This window comes from Panicum virgatum, chromosome 6N (genome assembly GCF_016808335.1).
Source record: "Panicum virgatum strain AP13 chromosome 6N, P.virgatum_v5, whole genome shotgun sequence".
Taxonomy (NCBI): domain Eukaryota; kingdom Viridiplantae; phylum Streptophyta; class Magnoliopsida; order Poales; family Poaceae; genus Panicum; species Panicum virgatum.
Window position 1 is genome coordinate 16,519,663 of NC_053150.1, and position 21,443 is coordinate 16,541,105.

Below are 21,443 nucleotides of genomic sequence, written 5' to 3' on the forward strand. Positions count from 1 at the left end.
TCCTTTAAGATCCAAATACAGCCTAATATCCGAACCGAAATGCAAAACTCATACTGCATATATTTTTATAGAAGCAAAATTTGGAGGGTGATAGTGTTAGAGAGAGAAAGAGGTCTGCTATATTCCTTTCCTTTCCCTTCGTCAATCAATCTTCTCCCCTCATGGAAACATATATCATCTTCTCTAAATCTCCGGGGTTATAAATAGTAATTCTCAAGATTAGTGGGTAGTGAGCCGTTGCAGCGCTGTAACAGCCATGGAATCAGCATTATCTGACAGACGAGCATCAGGGAGTGGAGAGAGAAAATGACTGCAGAACTAGGATGACCATGTTGGACTGCTAGTGTTAGAGAGAGAAAGAGGTCTGCTAAAGCTCCCCCTCTCTCTCCTACTGTATCCTAATTATCATTGTTTATGGGGAGAAGCTAAACGAGGATCGTTTTTGATATTTCTTGCCGGTCTCCACCTCCCTCTTTATTCTCTATATCTCTCTCTCTGCCGTCTCTCTCTCCTCTACTCTGTCTGTTTGTTGCGCCTGCCTGCGTGTGGGGGGAGCCGAGCGCCCTTCTCTCTCCCTATCCCCCTCCCTCTCGCTTCCCCTACCCCCATTCTGCCATTCCACAGCCCAAACCCACCGTCTTGCAGTGGGGGGAGGAGGAAGGGGATAGCACCGCCGGCTGCCGCTTGCCGCAGGTGAGCGCCGGAGCCTGCACTGTTTCTTTCTTCTTGGTGCTGCCGATGTGATGAACTGCCATTGCTGGGGTCGCTGGGATCTGGGCCGGGCAGCTTGTTCCGCCGGTGCGGTTTGGTTGCCTAGTGCCGTTCGCCGATCTTAGCGTGTGCGCCGGGATCCGGGGGCCGGTTCTTGGTGTTCTTGGTGCGAAGGAGGGATTGGGGAGCAGGCGTGAGGGGCCGAGTTTGGATGGGTTTCGCCTGTTTCGCTGCGTTTCTTAGGATCTAGGCCTTCTTGGTTCTTGCTCTCCGCGGTGGCAGCGGTGTGGCGCGAGGGTTTTGCAATGTCGGTGGGATTTGGGAGGTAGATGAGATCTCCAGCGGATTTGTCCCTCGCAGGCGTTAGATCTGTGCAAAGCGTGCGACTTCAATTGCTGCAAATTTTCAATGGGTGTTTCAGGTTCTTCAGACGGTTCACCTTCTGCTGTGCTGGAGTAAGTTGTTCCTTCCGATTGCCGTGGAGAGTTAGGGGCTTCTTTTTTTTAAACAAAAATAGAGTTTCGAACTCGGTGTTCTTCGAATATGAGTTATGTGCCTGGATCTGGTGCTGGTTTCTGGATCTGGAATGGTGGCATTGCTGCGTGTATGGTGTGATTCTGCTCATGGCAGAACTGAAGCTTGTTATGGCAGAACTGAAGCTTGTTTATCTCAGTTGAGTTAGTGTGCAGGATGTGTGCTACTTTTGCTTTGCGCATAGATTTTTAGCTCCAGGTTGGGGCTGAAAGCCTGGAGAAATTGAGCTTTTGGCTAGTGGTAGAATTTTCTCCGAGGAGGTGGTGGTGGGGCCCTGGGAGTGGGTTGTAGGTTGTGCATGTGCTGCTGAGTTTGCTTCATGTTGAGATTATGTTGGCATGTACCTGTCAAGTTCTTTGCCCAAGCTTTAAGCTATGCTCGTGATCTAATGGTGTTGGTGGCCTGGTTGTTGTTTAATCCACTGCCTGTGCTGGTTGAAATCATTTGGTAGGCACAGTGTGCTCTTAGCGTAGCATGCACTTTGAGTAACTGTCACTTTCAATTTTATTTTATTTTGCGGGCATTTAGATGCTTGACTGCGATTAAGGCTGCGCCTTTTCATTGATTTTACATGGTTTCGGGTGTTTGTCTGTACTTGTTCACTTCTTTTGGAGGGAAGTGGATGGTAATTTATCACAATGATGCGCGTTACCCTGTACTTGGGCACTATAGATTTATCTCAATAAGTGTTTGTTGTGTCTACTTGAGTCTATATTTCTGTTTGTGCTATATTATTGTACCATGGAAGTAAGGTTTGGGGGTCAAGTGTGTAGTTTTCACGCGTTTAATCTACAGATTGAAGAATCTCTTCCGTTGTCAGCACAACTATTGTTTTCCATCATTGCAAAATGCAATTCGCAAAATTATGTCATTGCTGGCACTTGAAAATGTATTAATCAATTGTCCAATTGTTTAGGCCTGCTAAACTCCAATGGGTTAATCAGAGTATAACCCAGTCAAAGCCTTTTAGTGCTCCTAAATCCTAACAGACGATTGTGCTAAGATAACACACACCTTTTTCTATTGTTAGCCCAGTGAACACCACCAAATATAGCCGAGCAGTGTTTAGGAAAAACATCAAAGCTCATTTAAGCTAATCCAGCTTGGAGCCAGATGCAGAGGGTATCAGCAACGGACTTTTCGATTTGCTAGCACACATAGAAAAGTTCTAATGTGCTAGTGCTCTCTTGTCCTTCCTTGTAAACATGGTAATATTTAGCTTAGCTACTTTATATAGTATTTATCACCTACTTAGCTGCAACATGTTTTGGTAGTATTTGCACTGGCCAGCTTTACGTTACTTATGTAACTGCTCACTCCCAGTTAAGGCTAATTTATATTCTATGAAGCGTGACATATTATGCCATCAGTCGATTTGCACCTTGTACTTCTTGGTAGGACACCATGAGAAGCATCTTCTAAGATCGCTTTAATCTTTGGTAACCTTTCTATGCAGGGTGATATTTGTGCCTTCAATTTTTTTTGCGCCTTTTGTTGAAACTGTTCAATCTGGAAGTGTTGTGCTGAACTTGTTGTGCAAATCCATTTTTTGTGCTCAGTGATTTCATCTAGTTACTTTCATTTCCTGTTTTCAGGTGCTGATGCAAGGCTTTCAAAAGTTCAACAATCTCACTTGACGCAACACAATCACTCTGAAGGTATAGTTGGATCGGTCATTTCAGAACATGGGTTCGCGGTTTCCATCTCACCAGCTAAGCAATGGCCTCTATGTCTCGGGCCGACCTGAGCAACCCAAGGAGAAGGCCCCAGTCATGTCCTCCGCAGCTATGCCATACACTGGTGGTGACTTAAAGAGATCTGGAGAGCTTGGAAAGATGTTTGATCTCCATAGGAAATCTGGTCCTTTGGGTAATCAACCTTCAAGGAATACTTCATTTGGTGGTGCTGCCTCCAACTCTGGACCAGTTTCTAATGCCGCTGGTCGCTCGAACTACTCTGGTTCCATTTCATCGGCAGTTCCTGGCACTGGAGGATCTTCAAGGACAAAATCTAATTCTGGATCTCTCAATAAGCATGGAGAACCAACAAAGAGGTTGTCTGGCCCCCAATTAGGTGGAGTAACCCCCATGGCCCGCCAGAACTCTGGCCCTCTGCCTCCTGTTCTTCCTACAACTGGGCTAATTACATCAGGTCCAATCACCTTGGGTCAGATGAATTCATCCGGTGCTCAAAGGAAAGTATCAGGCCCTCTTGATCCTAGTGTATCAATGAAGATGCGTACTGCCTCTTTTGCACACAACCCAGCTGTCACAAATCTCAATGCAGAAGATGGTTACTCGATTAAGGGCAGCATTCCAACAGCAATAATGTGGTTGGTTGCGTTGCTTTTTGTGGTTGGGTTCGTGGCAGGTGGCTTCATTCTTGCTGCTATTCATAATCCAATCTTGCTCATAGTTGTTGTGGTGATATTTGGTTTTGTTGCTGCACTTATCACCTGGAACATCTGCTGGGGAACAAAAGGTGTGACTGGGTTTGTCAGTCGCTATCCTGATGCAGATCTTAGAACTGCAAAAGACGGAGAGTATGTGAAGGTTACTGGGGTATGTAAAGTACTGATCACTTTGTTTTAATGATATTCAGTTATTCTGTTCATTCATCAGCCTCTATTGTTTTCTATGCAGTTTAGACGTTATCCTATATATGTTTCCTTGTGCTACAATTTAATTCCAAAGTAAACTGTTTCTAGTTGGCTTTGCAGTTTGCACACAATGATTGTTTATATTTTGACAAGTCCTGTAGTCTTGTTACGATTGCATCTCTGGTTCTGTCAAGCAATTCTTCTCAACTGCACTGACAACTATATTGTAGTGTAATGCTACAACCTGTTTCAGTGTAAAGGTATTTTTTATGTAGCTACAACACTTTAGATTGTTTTTTTTAAGAAATGATTTAGGTGCAGAGAAAACGGAAATGCTACTTTACTCCCTCCCACAAGTTTGATGACTATCAGTGGCAAATAACTTTACTAGTACCAATGTGATATGATGTTTTCCTGTACAAGAACAAGTAAATCATGTTGCAGCTTGTTATGTAATACGTTTTTCCTATGCATTGATTTTCTAGTTATTGTTAGAAACACTGAATGGCTTTTATGAAATAGCACCTTTTTCCCAATCATTAGTAACAGCCAGTCCTCACCCACCATATTGAACTTTGCAGGTTGTTACTTGTGGAAATTTGCCCCTTGAATCCTCATTCCAACGGGTTCCGAGATGTGTTTACACTTCCACTTGCTTGTATGAGTATAGGGGTTGGGATTCAAAAGCTGCCAACACTACACATCACCGATTTACTTGGGGACTCAGGTCAATGGAGGTGAGTTTACTTGTAACTTGAAATATTGAATAATGCTGACACTCACCTTAATCCTCCCTCACCATTTCCCACCCTATGCAACAATGGCAGCGACATGCAGTGGATTTCTACATCTCTGATTTTCAATCTGGGCTGCGTGCACTGGTCAGAACAGGATTTGGTGCACGTGTAACCCCATATGTTGATGAGTCTGTTGTTATCGACATAAACCCAGACAACAAGGACATGTCGCCTGAGTTCCTAAGGTGGCTGAGGGGAAGGAACCTCTCGAGTGATGATCGGATCATGCGCCTGAAAGAAGGGTACCTTTTTTGCGTTATTTGCATCCTCAGATCACATAAAGCAATGGCTATCCATTTCATTTTGACATGGCTGTTTGTGCTGCAGTTACATCAAGGAGGGCAGCACTGTTAGCGTGATGGGTGTTGTCCAAAGGAACGAGAACGTGCTGATGGTAGTTGCTCCTGCTGAACCCATCTCCACTGGCTGCCAGTGGGCCAAGTGCATGCTCCCAACCAGCCTCGACGGCCTGGTCCTGAGGTGTGAAGATACATCCGACATGGATGTGATACCAGTCTAGGTAGGGAGCTTGGCTCTGCTGATTCTCTGGTTTGGAGAAAGAGAGAAAAAAGATGCCTTGACTTTTGTTTTGGTTTTCAGTGGGATGTTAGGATTGAAAGAATGTGCAAATGCAGGGTGTGATTATATGGGCTAAGTAAGTACAATTTCAGTGGATGGTCAGTTACCTGGGGCTTGGTTGTATAGTATATTATATGTAATTTTCTCTTCTTTTTTTTTGGTTGAGCCATGGGTGATACTTGTAACATGGATGGCTTGATGTCAGTACTACCTACCTACCATGGAGCCTGTTTGGAGATTCAGTGGTTTCTAGTTTATATTATGTTTTTTTTTTCTTTTTGTTGTAGGGTTCCAGCAACATCATGAACCCTGCAATTTCCAGTTTGTACCTATGATCTCCACAAAACAAAGTTCTCTTCACATGGTAGGTATATTTGCAATATTAAGAAATCATATGTAATTGCCTATCAACCTGTGTTGATGTCATGGGGGCAGGATTCCTGTATTCCAGTATGATGTGCATGGTACCTGCATATGACATGAGGTATGAGATCTTCATTGCAAGCTCTTAAAAGAGAAGCTGGCTTCATATTTCTCTGAATCTCGAAGGACATCTGCACGTTTCAGACTTTCAGTGACATAACGACCGGCTGGTGTACCACTCACTGTCAACGTTAGGTGAGAGGTTAACAGTAACAGCACAAGCTGCATTTGATTACCGTTGGACAGGAATAAGGGAACAACCGGGGGTTGCCGAGCCATACTTGCTCTGGTCCCCTCTCTGTCACATCCTGTGCTTCTGTAGCATCACTCACTGTCACCATCTACCAACCACAACCACAGCTTACAAGGCAAGTCTCAACAAATCTCGGAACAAAAACGATGTGCAAACGGTGTATTTTACTTTAATCAGTGAAAGCGACACAGTTTGGTATGGTTGCTTTTTAGGGGGAATACAGTACAAATGGCTCACTCGCTCTTATAAAAGGCTGATTATAAATACATCTTAAGATTGATGAAGTTATCACAATCACGTTATTATCTAACGGCACGTCACCTAACATTGAAAGTATAAATACGAATTCTTATGATAAGTCGAAAATTTGACCGAGGTGAACAAACTTATCCAACTCATGGTTGCTATACCTTCGAGGGCTGGAGCCGATGAATCCAAAAATAATAGCTTGACTAGCTACACATTGATCACAGAAGAGTTTCAAGCTCAAGCTATTATTTAGTAGCATGGGAATAATTGTTTAGTAGCATGGTATAACATTCGAACTGAATTAGCTTGTTTCATGGATTTGAGGGATTACTGATACAATTATCAGAATTTTATTTAATCCTTGCAAAAAAGCCCCACTTTCTAAAAACTTTTTTTTCGAAAACACAGGAGAACTGCGCTTCTTTGTATTACAGAGAAGAACTAAAAACATTGTATATAGTTCGAAAATTGCTCGAGGAACTTTCTTTAGGATTATTAGTTCAGCACTGGATACATGCTCACTTCAGAATAAATGGATAGACTGCTAGCTAGCTTCAAGAGAAGTCACTTTCTTTGATAGATTGCCTGATTTGAGTGTTTTGTTTGCTCTGTTTTGACATCTATTTGGTTGGAACCGTGCACAATTGTTACTTTAAGAAAATTAGAATGCCTAAGAGGAACAAGGTATCTTTACGTCATAGTACAAAGGTTTTATTGACATCTTCTATTGACTGAGCTAGGCTCGATTCATAGGTTTTGCCACAATCACATCAATTATGTTTTGTTGTGCCATAATCGTGTATAAATATAGCAATCAGATCTGCCATCGCATGACTGGAAAATGGCCAGCATTGATCATGTCTTGGTGATGGATCTTCTCACCTGAAATCATAGTAATCATAGATGTGAATGCAGAAGTAATAGAAAGCATGTCAAAGGGTGTTCTGTCTCACACTCGGATGGACCAACCTGCAACAATCAGATTCAAATTCAGTAAAGCATGAATTACATTGGGTTCAGACATCAACATCTCTGGCAATATAATTTATCGAGTGTTACAGACTCACACAGACAAGCTGAGCGCAGGCCTGAGTAGAAACCTTTCAGAGGATCTGCCTTGCCTTGCTGTCACAAAGTGGATCTGAACAGGAGCTCCATATTTTTCTCCGGGAGGTATGCATGATCGAGCAATCATACTGCAAATGGTCCCTAATCTGAAACAATGCAAACAAATCTCGGTCCCGTTGTCGCAGAATTAATGCGCACATGACATAGCCTGCATACTGATACACCGTTACAAGATTGGAAAACTTCTACCCGGTGGACCCAAGATCAAACCATCCGTGTCGCCAAAAAAAATTGTGCTGTGTGGTGTTGCCAGTGTGACCCATACAGCACCATTAGATCATTACAACTGTCAGTTTCCGTGCATGTGATGATCCAAGGGCTGAATGAGAGACATGGTCCTCCTGCAGTGCGCCAACTCGTGACTGGGCTGCAAAGATCAGAGCAGCATCAGATGGTCCTGAGCAATCCTCATGCATTGGACTATTATGGGCAACAACATTTATCCCTCTTGTTATGACCATATGAGAGCCCATCAGGTGCACAGTAACCGTCTACTCCAGATGCTATTGACAGACATTCTTTGGAACGTATGAATATGATAAAGGAATAAAGATTCAAACCACATATACAGACAGATCGGTCCTTAATGGAAAAAAATACAAAGGATCACTGTTCCTTTTACAGATCAGTGACAGGTATGGGCGTGCGCCCATAAGCAATTGACAGGCCGACACCATTTGGAGCATCCTTACATTGTTGAAAAGCTGGGTGACATGGTAGTGGTACTGGTCATTTCAATATTTGCTGGGAGACCTCCAGATTTAAGATGAAGTTTTTACAAACTACACAAGATGCTAAAGATCAAACCTAGGAAATTTCTCAGATTTACAAGGGAACAACATACACATTCTAAAGATGCAGCACAAGCTCCACTTGATACAGCTGCCCATCAAATCGCAGACCCAAGGCTTCTGCAGGGTGAACAAGGCCATCAACCATGCCACCAAAAATATACACACAACAACCAGAAGTATCTACACACGCCCCATGGAAGGATCGGTAATTTGGGCACTGACCATCAATTCTTAGCTTTTTCCACATCCTTTTAATCATTTTCTTGGAACCTGACTCGTATTGAAGTAGAGCTGGTGTATCCAAGATCCAAAAGTCATCCTTCCGTCGCCTTTGTGAGTCCTCTCCGCCATACACAAGGACCTTGCCTCCCAAGGCAAGTATTGCTGAATGCCCAACCCGTGGAAAAGGCATTTCACCAAGAGCACTAGACAAGTCATACTTTAGCTCCTTCCATTTTGGGCAATGATCACTAATATCAAACAACCAGACATCATTAAGAACCTCAAATTCTGATCCTCTACCACCAAACAGCACCATGCGTGTCCCACCAATCCAAGTTAAAGAGTGGCCAGAACGAGGTGGAGGCAAAGGCCATGTGTTCCCTATTTGATGCCAACTGCCGGATCGGAGGCCATTTGAGAGATCAAGAAGCCATGTATCACCAAGCCGGCTGCCATAGAGCCCTATCCCTCCATGAATCACAATGAACTTATCATCAACGCAGCAGGCTGCATGGGCTCCACGTGGAGGTGGTGCAAGTGGACCTACCTCCAGCAGTCTCCATGAAATTCGCATCCTTCGAGGTTCTTCAGAAATAACTTGACCTATCCATGTGTCATTTAAACGCTGGCCCCGGTCAGTGATTCCACCAAATAAGACTAATGTGTCCCTGACTAGAGTGCATGAATGACTGAAACGCCCACTTGGAATGCCAGAGGCTAATTGCTGCCAGCTAAGTACAGTAGGCAGTCTATTTCCAGCTCCAGTTCCAGTATAAGCCACCCAAGTATCATCAAGGTGGTGACCTAACTAGAGCAATAGAGAACATCAGAAAACTAGTCAGAAACCGAAGACTGGGATAAAACACAATGAAAAAGGTTTTCATAATGGTAAGTGGTAACAAAAGCAGAGAATCATAGCATGTAATAATCATAATTCCTATCACATAGAAAGAAGAAGAAAAGGAAAAGAGAAAAGAACCCCCAATAACTACATATATGTATGTATGAAATGTTATGCTTTGATACCACCTGTTAGGTGTAGCGGACCTAGGACAGATCTTATATTATTGAACAGAACGTAAGGTTTTACATCGTGAAAACTATCAGGCAGAGGAAAAGGATTGGTAGCACATAGGAGGTAAGATCATTGAAAGTAGAAGCTAGAACATAGATGAGAGAATATCAGAAAATGAATAGACTAATTTTCTCCTTTTCTTCTCCTCCAGAACATGATACCTGACCCTTTTATGGGGATGGACCAATGGACTCTAACCAACTGACATGACTCTTCTGTGCAATCAAATAGAAACCAGGCTCAATCATAGGCCTGGACATCTTATTATAAAACTGATCACACTAAGAGTTATCTAACTTATCTTCTTATACTTCCTGGACTTCTTGCGATGCTAACATCAGATCCGATTCCTGCATACAAACATATCTGCCACCGTCACCATACTGCTGCATGCCTACATGTTGCCTCGATACCTGCCATTACGAGCCAAGCCTTCATCCTCAACATTCCAACCTTTGGAACAAGCAGCTCATCCTCAACGTATAGTTGACACAGTCCTTGGTTGCCCCACACTGACAAGAAGGCGTTGAGGGAGAGCAACACTGGTGTGGCACTGTGGTTATACATCATAGAAGCTATCAGTGACTTGGGCAGGGTCAGCAGTGGCACAATAACATTGTTACCCCAACGTGTGATGATCGATCCACACAGCAACATAGACAGCTCCACAATAACAGAGAGAACATGGCGATGGAACAATGCAGGGGCGGACCTAGCCAAGAAAATGAGCGGCGGCCTGCTAGTATAGAATACTTTATAACTTCACTGAATACAGCATTTGTCCATTGAAACAAAGAAACTGAGCGGCAGCCTATGCCCTCGCTCAGCCCAACGTAGGTCCGCCCCTGGAACAATGACAGCATTTTTCCCTGTCAGGTAGCGATGCAGATGAAGATAGCGCACTGGAATCAACAGTTGCATAGTTTGTGTTGGTCCCTTGGTCAATTTAGTGACGTGGTAGGTGCAGCATCATGCTGCCCCTCCTTCAACTTGTTGCTTTGCACTGCATAAACTTCACACTCATAGTTCCCATCCAGAGCTAAGAGGGATTCCTCGCGTGTCTTGATCATGGAAGAGAAAGCAGAACCTCAATGTCAAGCTGCCAGAAGGTCATAGAAATGTTAGCCTTGGGGCCTTCCTAAAGCTTGTGCCTCATCAAGGAACAATTGACCTCTCATGACATGTTCAGTGGTCCCCATATAACCATAAGAATTAAAGATTTGATGACGCACACTCATCATCATAGCACATGTAGATCTTAACGCAGAGAGTATCATGTCCATCTCTTGCAGAATCCACATAGTATGCATAGTGTCGAATATTTGCGGATTGTCAACATCTTCTCTGTAGCAAAAGCAATGGTGTTCGGTACCAAATGATGTGAACCTTTCACATAAGGGTTACTCCCGTGCAAAGGATAAGTGTCATGATTTGAAGGAGCAACAGGTGGAGCATGTGATAGCTTGACCGAAAGCCTAAGGTTGTTAGCCCAGTTGGTGCGAAGTAACCGGCGGCACTCCACAGGTGGGGGGTTCGAACCCCCACCGGGGCAGATTTACCCCGCCTGTGGGGAAAAAAAAAACCCTCGCTGTGCTTCCGTTGAGCTTGGCTGTGCGACACGGCTCTTGGACGACGGAACCCGGCCCATGTGGCTACGGCCCGGCCCAGTGGGCGACGGAACCCGGCCCATGAAGGTTACGGACCGGCCCAGGGCCAAGGTGCCGCCAATCCAAGCCCGGAAGCCGGCTTTCGGGGGTTTTCTCGGCCGGGGTCAACTGGCCTCTTCTTAATTGAAAGCCGTGGGGGCGGTCTTTCCCCCGCCAGTCGAGTTTTTTGATAGCTTGACCGAAATGCATAGACAGGCACCATGAGAGAGCAGCAGCAACAGTGCAATGCAGGCAGATGCAAATGGTACCGTATTTGGATCTATGCAGTTAAGGTCAGGGTTAGTATTTGTTTCGCACCAATATATTGAATCTAGGGAGAATAATTGTTCCTTGAAGCCCCCATCCTTATTGTATAGCTATGTATTAGGATCTTGACTCTTAGATGAGAAGACTACTGTCACAGGATCAGGGACTCAGACTCCTTTTAGACCATAATGCTAACTCACGGACACTATTTCTTTCATATTGGATGGAAATGGTCTTAATCTTACAGCACAAAAGGTTTCTCGATTCTCAGAGTAAAAGAAAAATTTATCTACATTTTTCTTTAACCTACTTGACAAAGCTACTATGATTGTATTCAACCTACATATCAACACCAACAACTAATCAGGAGTTCAGGATGACATACATAGTGCTCACATTTAAGTAGAAAGAACAACCCAAATCTTCAATCTGGAATAACCAATGCAAACTCAAAAAATAAGCTTAAACAATAGCAAAAAGGACCACAAAACACAATCAGTGCATCGATGGTGAAAAGTATAGCTTCCAGCTAGATAGAACTAAAAGTAGCCATTTCAGGTACTACATATGAAGTACTGTACTCTGCTACAAATCTTGAATACTGATTTCCAATACCCACACAGTTCATGTATTACATACAATAGTCTTAACTTGATTAGAATTAGACGTCTAAACTAATTATAATAATTAGGTAAAAGATAATATCCTCCAAATCATCAAAAGTTCCTTCAAGTCCATTATTTCTGAGCCCTACTAACCTTGATGAAAGAGGAAAAGATAGGTAGATAACTAACCTTGATGAAAGAGGAAAAGAGGTTTTAAAAGGGTGGAACTTTAGGTGGAGACAATTTAGGTTATGGAGAATTCAGCATTTTTTTTCTTGCTTGCTCTTGAATAAGTTATCAAATAACCAATGCTGTCACTCAAACAAAATACACTGAAGGAAAGCAACCGACTTGATTTGTAAGATTTATAGTTCCAGCTAATGGACTATTTGTATTTGATCCCTAGGATTTAATTGAAACATGAAAATAAACTCCTAAATTTTCCAAAATATCTTCTTCCTACAATTATGATGTACAAGCCTGTTGGTGAAGTTCTGCCTGATGTGCTACACTACTATATATACCATGATATGTTACAGTAACAGGATACATGATATGTTGCATGAAGGCTCTCTAAGCAATTGGCAAGTCTACCATAACTATCAGAATTGCGCAAGCTTCATAATTGATGAAGCACAAATTGTTTTTTGGTGATTCCAGTGCAAAATTCAGTACTACATGTTGTACTTTGTCTGAACAGATCCCATGCCATTTTCTTGAGAAGGAAAAAACGAATCAAGCAAATTGAAGCATGAATTAAAAACCTGCAACACATACAAAGATTCTGGATATATTTTGCAGACTTAAGTAATCACAACCGAATCAACTGCAGTTCATCATGCCCATCCTAGTACCCTGCCCCAGCGATCGAATTTCTCCTAGTGAATCGATTCACAGAGCGCGCACAAAGCAATCACCGTTTCGACCTTAATGAACCAATTATGTAGCAAGAACGAAGTGGTGAAAGGATTTGGATGCAAGTACCTCCCTCGCAGCCGCCGCCGAAGAGCACGAGCCATCCAGCGACTAGGTTGAGCGAGTGCGACGCGCGGGGTCGCGGCGAGGCGCCCCTCACGGGGACGCGGCGCGCGGACAGGGTGCCTAGCCTGGCGACCTCGGCGTGGACCCTCCTCCACGGCGCCGGCACCCCGCCGCCGCCACGCTCGCGCCGGCGCTCGGCTAGCGCGGCGGCGGTGCGGGCGCCCCAGTCGCGGCGGCACAGCGCCTCCCAGAGTGCGTCGGAGGAGGCCCACGCCCGGAACGCGCGGCAGGTGGCGGCGAAGGAGAGCACGGCCTCGGGCGGGAGCAGGCGGAGGACGGACAGCAGCTGGTCGTAGCCCAGCTGCGCGATGGGCGGCGGCGACGACGAGGATGATGATGGTGCCCCCGCCTCCTCCTCCTCCATGCGGTCAGCGCCGCCGCCAGCCGCCTCTAAGCCCCCGCCGCATCCCATCGCCGACCATGGTTCTCGCCATTTCTTGGCCCTTCTCCTCTTACGGCGCCACGATTCTTGGCTTACTGGTTTGACTCCTCTAGGACGCCATGGTTATCGAATTCTTTTGTGCTCGACTGCTTGGATCCTGTGAGAGCCGAGAAGTGGGTCTGTGGTGCCTTGGCTAGTGGAGGAGAAGCCGATTGCCAGGGGCGCTGGGGCCTTGGGAGCTCCACCAGCAAGCGAGCAAACAAACCAGAGGGGGGATGTGGAGGGGGAGAGTGTGGCCGGCTTGCGCCTGTGTTGTGGTGGTGGTGGTCATCACCTGGGCCCTGGGACAAAATGTCCACATGCTAATTGGTTCTTTTCAGAAGATTAATAAGGTTCCTAATTGTAGTTAATCATCCTGTTAGATCATGCTGAATTGCTGATTGAATGCTATGCCGCGTTTAGTCTTCTCATATTCAAAAATTTCCGCCAACACATATAAAAATTGATATTTGGGTACCCGATTGAAATGCACGCACCAACCAATTTTAGAACCCGCAGAATCCTTTGATACTAGAATTGTAAGGCGAGGTGTTACGCTCATGACTCTGCGATTCCTTCTAAATTGAGCTTGAAATCTGATGGCGATGGTTTTAGTCTGGAGGAGGAAATAATTTGGCGGAATTTGGCGCGTTCCGGTGGCAGCCAGTGGGGATGGGACAGATTTCTTGTTTCTAGAGGGAGGCGTGGGGCATGGCGTTGATGGCTTGATGCATGCCCTTGTGATAACGAAGCTTTCATCTCCATCTGAGGACGGCATTTCCTTCTGCTCTTATCGCAAGACTGAGGCAGCAAACGGTCCATCAGACATCACCCTCTATTTAACCCCCTCCCAAAGTTCAGAAACATGTTTATTTTACAAGCTAATCCTGACCAATCTGTTCATTCTTCCTTTAAGTCCAATGCCCACAGCACAAGAACCCCATACTTTGAATATACTGACAAACACAGAGTTTACAGTCACTGACCAAACGTTGTTATCAAGCAAGCAGAATCACGTGTCTTGCAGAGAAGAAACCAGGCATTACACTGGTATGCTCAGCAGGCAAGCAATGGTACTGTAACAGATGTTACAGCAGGTGCTTGCTTGGCGAAATTGATCTTCTTCGCCGCTACTAGATAGTAGCTAGATGCTGAGTGTTCTGTGATAGGGAGAGCTTGACTTGAACTCTAGTCAAAGTTTCTGGCTTTCAGCTCTTTGGGTATAGGAAGTTTTCGAGATGTAAATCATGTGCGGGACTAGAACGGGCACCAGAGGGAGGGTGAATGGGAGCCAATAAAAATTTCTCCGAAAAAGCTGACTTCAATTCACAGCCCAAAGCACCTCTCTTCTAATTGTTAAGATGATACAAGTCAACTAGTGACATGCTCATCCTAGAAACGATTATGAATCTTTGGTGCAAAAGCTCGACGCAAAGCGGAAGCAAATGTAAAACGTTTCACTTGAGCAAAGAGCTACCGCGAAAACTTGACTTGACCAGGCTTGTGATGAACCACAAGGATTAGCAAAACTCAAAGTTAGGCAGAAGCAAAGTTTAATAAAAAAATAATTAAGAGCGTTCTCTTAATTAACCAAGCAACACTAACAAAAAGAACTAATTAACACAAGCTAATTAAGTGCTAGAAGGTAAATTATCAAGAACAAAAACTAATTAAAATTAGCTAACAAAGCATGCAAATTATTTAGGATCAGCAACCGCAACAAGCACTAATTAACTAGTCTAAACAGTGGATCAGAAATTTGAATGACTCTGCGCTAGTTGAGCTACCCGCACGTGGTCTACATGGCCTGTCAAAGCCAACTGGGCCTCGCGCCCACACCTGCAGCCACGAGGTGCAACTTGGGCTGCCGAGTCGGTGCGCTGCTGGGCCAGCTCCTGGCGCCCCGCTGGGCCGCAAGCGGGCACTGGGCTGGCCGCCCCTGCTGGGCTGCTCCCCTGCTGAGATGCGCCGCCTGCTGCTCGAGCAAGCGCTGGCTCGAGCGCCGCCGCCGCCGCCGACGGTACTACTGCAGCGCCGCGCGCGCGAAGCTGCCTGCGAGCGCAGCTCTTCCCGGCGTGAGCCGTCACGCGTCACGAGTCCTTGCGCCCTTTGAACATGCGCACGAACAGACGGAAGAGAGGGGAAAACAAAAGCAAAGACAAACCGAAAATTTCGGAAAATCTATTTATCGCATATGCGATTTCCTACCGATACATTGCAGAAGAGGACGCCGGCGCTACTGTTCATCTTCTCCGTTGAGGTAAGCGGCGGCCGGAGCTTGGGGAGGGGGTGGTCGGGGAGGGGAGGGGTGGTAGGTGGGGGAAGCGGCCACCGGCGAGGTCGCCGGCGGCCGGGGTGGTGGAGGGCGGCGGCGGAGCTTTAGGGTTCCGGGTTACCTGGGTTCGGGGAGCTCCATGTCCGCCGGCGATAGAAGATGAGGGGGCCGGGGCGGTGGAGGAAGGGCGGTGGCAACGGTTCGGCCGGCGGAGGGCGAGGCGGAGCGTGAGCGCCGCCGGCCGGGCGGGGTAGGACTCCCGGTGGGCGGCGGCCGGCGGCGGGGGCGAGAAGAAGCCGGCGGCGCGGTGGCAACGAGCTTGGTTTGGGTTGGCGGCGGTGGAGGGCGGCGGCGGAGGCGCGGGATGGCGGGGGAGCGGCGGCGAAAGTCTTCTGCGATGTGTTTCTCGTCCCTCGCATATGCGGGGAATAGAACCCCCCCGAAAATTCTAACTCAAATAACTCCCTCAAACCATCACGAACTGAAATAAAATTTGAGCCGTCATGGATTAACAGATCCAAAAAGAAATTCGCGAAAAGATAGAGCAAAACTTGCGAATCAAAAATCGCAAGAAAATCCACCCGAAAAATCACAGAAAAAGAGAAACGCTCGAGATGGAAATAATAGACACGAATTCAATCTTTTAATTACTCCATGAGGTCTGCTTACAACTTACAAGTCACTCTTAGCAACAATCAAAGCTAGATGACAAAAAACTCAAAACAAAGAGTCAATCTCTCAAACCCTAACCCTAGTTGGAAGAAAGGGAAGAGGAAGAAAAATGAGAGAAGCAAAGAGGTCCCTTCACTCAATCATCCACTCTCTATAGATATAGACGCTCTAGCAAATGACAAAAATGTCCTCTATTAAGCGTACTACCCAGATACCCATTAGGCGTAAAACCGTCCAACTTTTTGTCGGAGTCCCGGAAAAATAAGCCGTCTTCACAACTTCGCGTCGCCTCGATGCAAGTTTCGCGAAGACGCCACGTGCCCTCTGCAACCGCCATCCGGCCGCACCAGACGCGCCCCCAGTTTTGAGGCCTAAACCAGCAAACCTGCCACCGCCCGACATCGATGTGTGTCCGACCTCTTGCCAAGTGTCACGACGCCTTCAAGATCTTTCGCGCTCCTGCCGCATGGGCAGCCTACTCGAACTTGCCATCGTCTTCCTCCTCGACTTGACCGACGCCGTCTTCATTATGTTCATATACGTACTCTTGCTCTTTCGTGCACCACGTGGACCGCCCGTGCCTCCACCCGGACTTTTCGGGTCCTTCGATCCAAGCCTACTCGCGTCCATCCTTCACCGCCCTTAGTCCATTAGCATGAACCTTTCGCTTGACCTTCACCGCATCTGTTGACTGTCACATCGCGTCCTATGCCTGCACATCATGAGCCAAGAGACACATCAAATCCACATAATGTTGTCAATCACCATCATCCAAGGGTGACCACCATTGGTCCTCATCATGCTAGTCCGTTTTGCAGGGAGGGCTTCGCCTAAGACTTGGCCCATGGGGTAGATTAGGCCCATGATGCCAACATTTGCTCAGAACTAATGAGATATATGACATGTCATTTTTATACTATTATAAGTAGTTTCATTAGCAAGAATAATTGGGTGAATAAATTAACTGCCAACCTAATTTGAAAATTGGCAAGAAAACTATACCTATTGAAGGGCGAACGGATAAAATTTGTTTCAATATTACTCTCTTCGGCTGGCTTGTCAGCCAACCAGACACCAAATCAGCACCAGCCACCAGCCATCCAGTAGTACTCTGCAATAGATTAAATCAAGCCAGAAAGAAACTATTTTGTTGTACCCTTCAAATTTCTATTACAACCCTTTTTATTTCTCCTCTGCCCCATTACCCTTTTTCCAATTACTTGCACCAACTCTCAGGCCTAAGCCCTAAGCAGCCAAGGAACATTGACATCAGTATCAAGCACACCAAACAGCAAAAGATGGCAGGATCATATGTTTTATGTTGTTTCAGCTTTAGCCTACTGATTGTGTACCAACAATCATATTTATACATGGAAGTTTCTCAAGTATTTTTTCCATCCGCACAATTTTGTAACACTTGGCTTGATATGCATGCCACTGCCATCATTTCATTGAATTGTACAAGGAATAGTACAGTTACTCCATGCGAACCGATGATGGTTCTCAACTAGTGTTTATGTAACCTTCATTTTGGTCGATATGCTTAATAATCATCCACGGCTCTTATTAATCTTATTCTGGAAATTTCATTGGGAGCTTTGTCAAACTTTAGGTGGAGAATGTAATCAGGCAATTTCAGAAAATATTCCCCAGTGATGGCTTACTTCTTATTAATATATAAATCCTCATTCGGGGGCTGTGAAATCGTACTCAAAGATCACGTTTGGCGCTATGGGTGATAGGTATATGATCAATTATCTCAACTCATTGTCATCGTTCTATATATTTTCTAAAACTTGAGCGTCTTCTTTACAAATTTCTTTATTTTTAGGCAGTTTCGCATTTTCTAACTAGATTAGTGTGAAGTTGATTTTATATCTAACTACCTTATGCATGTCGCAGTTTTCGTGAATACTTGCTCAAGGTCTGGATACAGGGTAACAAAACTGGAAGTGACAAACATTACAGGTTCAATATTATGATCATCCTAGATTCAGATAATTTATTATCAGTTATGTTGGTCGAAGATTTACAAATTCTGACTTGTGCAACCATGTTTTGTACCATTTCTATCATAGGCAAATCTGGGAAACATCAATGGAAGGCCTGTTAAGTTTGACAAGGAAAACTTTCTAATTTCTAACTTCTCCTTCTAACTTCTAACTTCTACTATCTGAGAAGGTAAAGAGTCTCCTAGTCACTGGGTGTCTGGGTTGTTCTCAATAGTTACCTTATGTGTCTCTCTGAAGTTCTGATTTGTTCAGCTTATATAACTAGAACAGATGGATGAACTTGCGTGCTTTGTGCCTGGTATGCTGGCATTGGGAGCATCAGGCTATAGCCCGGAAAAAGCAGAGCAAATTATGGATCTTGCAGAAGAGGTGATCTTGCTTTCATCACCATATGCATTTTATCCTGAATTTTTAATGACATATTTGGAACGGTTCTAATTGGAACATTGCATATTATACTACAAATTTTGCCATACAATCGGACATATTTCTCTCTGCTTTTCTTGTTTTTGCCATAGGAGCCTTTTGCCTATTCATATCACTGTTCCTAATCATTCTATTACTGCACCTCCTGTCAGTATCAGTTTACTTCTACCTGTAAAAAAGTTCCTAAAATTGACCTACGATGACGCAGTGCACTTGAGCTTAGACCTTAGAGGGTTCACCAAAATTTTATTAATTTTTAGATGAATGTAATGCAATGAAACTGCTGCTGTCAGCTTTATACTCAGCCTGCTAAAGATATTAGTAGTGTATATAGTATATACTATATTATACTGCTCAAAGTATACTACCATAACAATTGCACGATGATTATATTGGACAAATTATTTATCAGAAAACAGTGACCAAAAACCTGTGAGGCCCATATTTGACTAACCTGAGGTGGCTAGTAAGATTCCCATTTTATGCAGAACTTGTGTCTCTTCTTGTTGTTTTTTTTCTCGAACATGCAGAGCTGCGTATCTTTATATTAAGAGAGAAAGAGTGGTCCAATTACAAAAAACATACCTCACCTTGGACTAGAGTGAGTAATGTAAAGAACTAAGAAGGAACTTGTGTCTTTTGTAGCCTTTATTCTCAACGAATTTCATGTTCTTATTTGACTTCTCTTTATACTCTCTTTGATGTACCTTGCATGGACCTGTTATTACTTCTACCAATCAACTCCAACAATTTTTTTTTTGAAAGAGATACCCAAGGGAGACCCAAGTTTAAGGTACCACACCCAGGGTTCGAACCCTGGGCGGGAGCCTCCCGGCCAGTGACCTTTGCCACTGTGCCATGAGCTCCTTAGCAAGTCCAACAAAATTGGCTGGAGAAAACTATTATTTCCATGGAGGACAGGTTTCCTTAGAGCTTGTATAATTCTTTTATGTTAATCTTGCCCTGTGCACTTCACATTATAGGATGCTATTGGTTTTGTACCTAGGACATGGTCGTGGGCACATCATGGAACATCTTACGAGACTATAAAGTACCTGGTACTTTCAAAATGTGGAACCAAGTACCAAAAATGGGACCGAATATTAATTTAATTTAATTTTTATAAATAATTTTCATAGATCAACGGCTAGAAAAAAATTTCAAGGTAAAAGTAACTGAAAGTACCATTTGGTACTGTACAATCATTGTAAAAGATTTCTTGTTTAGATTGTAATGAGGTTCATTTAATCAAGGCAATTTAAGTACAAAGGAACTATTAAGTAGACAAAGGTACAAAACCAATCCAATACTTAACTAGATGTTATTTTTTCTATTTCGAATGCATTTGCATTTATTAAGGACTTTAGAGATAAATAAACAGCCTGGTTTTTAATCACAACTGCTATAATTAATTAGAATTAACAAGATCATTTATCTCAATTTTTCTAAACTAATACACTTTGCAAAACGGAGAGCGGATAGGTTTTAGTGTTTCCTAAATCCTAATATTTTTTCCTGCTCCATTTGCTCCATCGATACCACAACAACTACCTGTTTCGAACTGGCACCTGCACGATGGCATGCGGGCCTAGTTTCTGCAGGCTTGTGATCATCTTGCGCCGCGTGAGCACTCGGCTCCTGCTGTACTGCAGCTCTAGGGCGGTAGGACCTGCCTAGGCACGTGCCGACTGAACAACCGCTGCGAGAGTAGCGAGCACGTGTGGGGGACCTCGTGCCTAGGTTCGAATCTCGAGGACGTAATGCGCTGCAGGCCATGTGGGCCCTGACTGTCAGATGGCCATGTGGGTCAAGATTGTAAAGTCATGACAGGAGGAGTCAAGGTGTCAGGTTATAGATAGTAGAACTCAGGGTTTTGTAATGGACAATCACACATCAATACAACTTTTTTTTCGGCTTCACGCCAGACCCTAAGAGTAGTAGAGTAGAATTCCATATATTCTTCGATGAGCAAGGCTCCATCAGTTAGGTTTGACCTCCGGTTTACTCATAAGAATCGTCTTTATCAGATTTGCTAAGCTTTAACTACCGGTGTATTGTTGTAGTTTCGTTTAGTTTATCTACCGGTTATCAATTTCTTTTAGCTTCTCGTAAAACTGTCTCGGTCGGGTCCGATCTTTTATGAGTTGTTATTAGATTTCACACTTTATCTAACATTGATAGCAATCTATCGACTATTGCCTAATGCTTTCCTGTAGAATCTTCAAAAGCCGATAGACCTAGTGATGATCTCCGTTCTATATAATTTGTTGATTAGATCTTGTACCGTGTTGCAGCTAACCTTATTAGCCGATTCGTGTAGTTTAATCTTGTTATCTCGACTGTCTCGGTTAAGTCCTATCTTTGAGTGGCATGTTTAAATTAAGCTTATTGGTTATGTTTGATATGTTATGGCTCGAGTTATCAATCGGCTATTTCGGCCGATCGCAGTCAAGAGTTGGGAATACGTTCTTTCATAACTAAGGCCCTGTTTGGGGGAGCTTCCTGCAGTTTCTGCTACTCCAAGTAGCTGGAAAAGCTAGAAGCTCCCCCAAACGGGGTTGCTTCTCCCACCAGCGAGCAAACCCAGAAGCTCATTTTTGCCTAGCAACGAAAAGCATGGTGAGAGGAGCTTCCCGAGCTTTTGCTCGTCCCGTCGTCCACCTCCTTCCCCGTCCCTTTTTCCCCTCCGCTCCCCTCCGCGCCAACCACCGCCA

General features: G+C 44.5%; 2 protein-coding genes across 3 annotated transcripts; one reads left to right on the top strand and one right to left on the bottom strand.

Annotated features, from left to right (window-relative positions):
- Positions 1-462: 462 nt before the first annotated feature.
- Positions 463-5,606, top strand: LOC120678400 (uncharacterized membrane protein At1g16860-like). Of its 2 annotated transcripts, none has more exons than XM_039959580.1 (5): positions 463-693; positions 2,841-3,806; positions 4,426-4,581; positions 4,672-4,883; positions 4,969-5,606. In XM_039959580.1, the coding sequence occupies exons 2-5, from the start codon at positions 2,931-2,933 to the stop codon at positions 5,159-5,161; spliced, it is 1,437 nt and encodes a 478-aa protein (XP_039815514.1). In that variant the 5' UTR covers positions 463-693; positions 2,841-2,930; the 3' UTR covers positions 5,162-5,606. The 2 variants fall into 2 exon arrangements, with proteins under 2 accessions (XP_039815514.1, XP_039815515.1); XM_039959581.1 differs by having other exon boundaries at positions 497-1,166.
- A 2,173-nt stretch (positions 5,607-7,779) lies between these two features.
- LOC120677499 (F-box/kelch-repeat protein At1g51550-like) lies at positions 7,780-13,608 on the bottom strand. The gene is made up of 2 exons (XM_039958647.1): positions 12,867-13,608; positions 7,780-9,093 (listed from the first exon to the last, which is right to left on the bottom strand). The coding sequence occupies exons 1-2, from the start codon at positions 13,333-13,335 to the stop codon at positions 8,123-8,125; spliced, it is 1,440 nt and encodes a 479-aa protein (XP_039814581.1). The 5' UTR covers positions 13,336-13,608; the 3' UTR covers positions 7,780-8,122.
- Between the last annotated feature and the right edge of the window lie 7,835 nt (positions 13,609-21,443).

Excerpts from the sequence above, each read along its gene's own strand:
- LOC120678400 (XM_039959580.1), top strand. The coding sequence starts at position 2,931 with ATGGGTTCGCGGTTTCCATCTCACCAGCTAAGCAATGGCCTCTATGTC. Across the intron at positions 4,582-4,671 it reads GGGGACTCAGGTCAATGGAG|CGACATGCAGTGGATTTCTA; the intron begins GTGAGTTTACTT and ends CAACAATGGCAG. Across the intron at positions 4,884-4,968 it reads ATCATGCGCCTGAAAGAAGG|TTACATCAAGGAGGGCAGCA; the intron begins GTACCTTTTTTG and ends TTTGTGCTGCAG.
- LOC120677499 (XM_039958647.1), bottom strand. The coding sequence starts at position 13,335 with ATGGGATGCGGCGGGGGCTTAGAGGCGGCTGGCGGCGGCGCTGACCGC. Across the intron at positions 9,094-12,866 it reads CGGCGGCGGCTGCGAGGGAG|GTCACCACCTTGATGATACT; the intron begins GTACTTGCATCC and ends TGCTCTAGTTAG.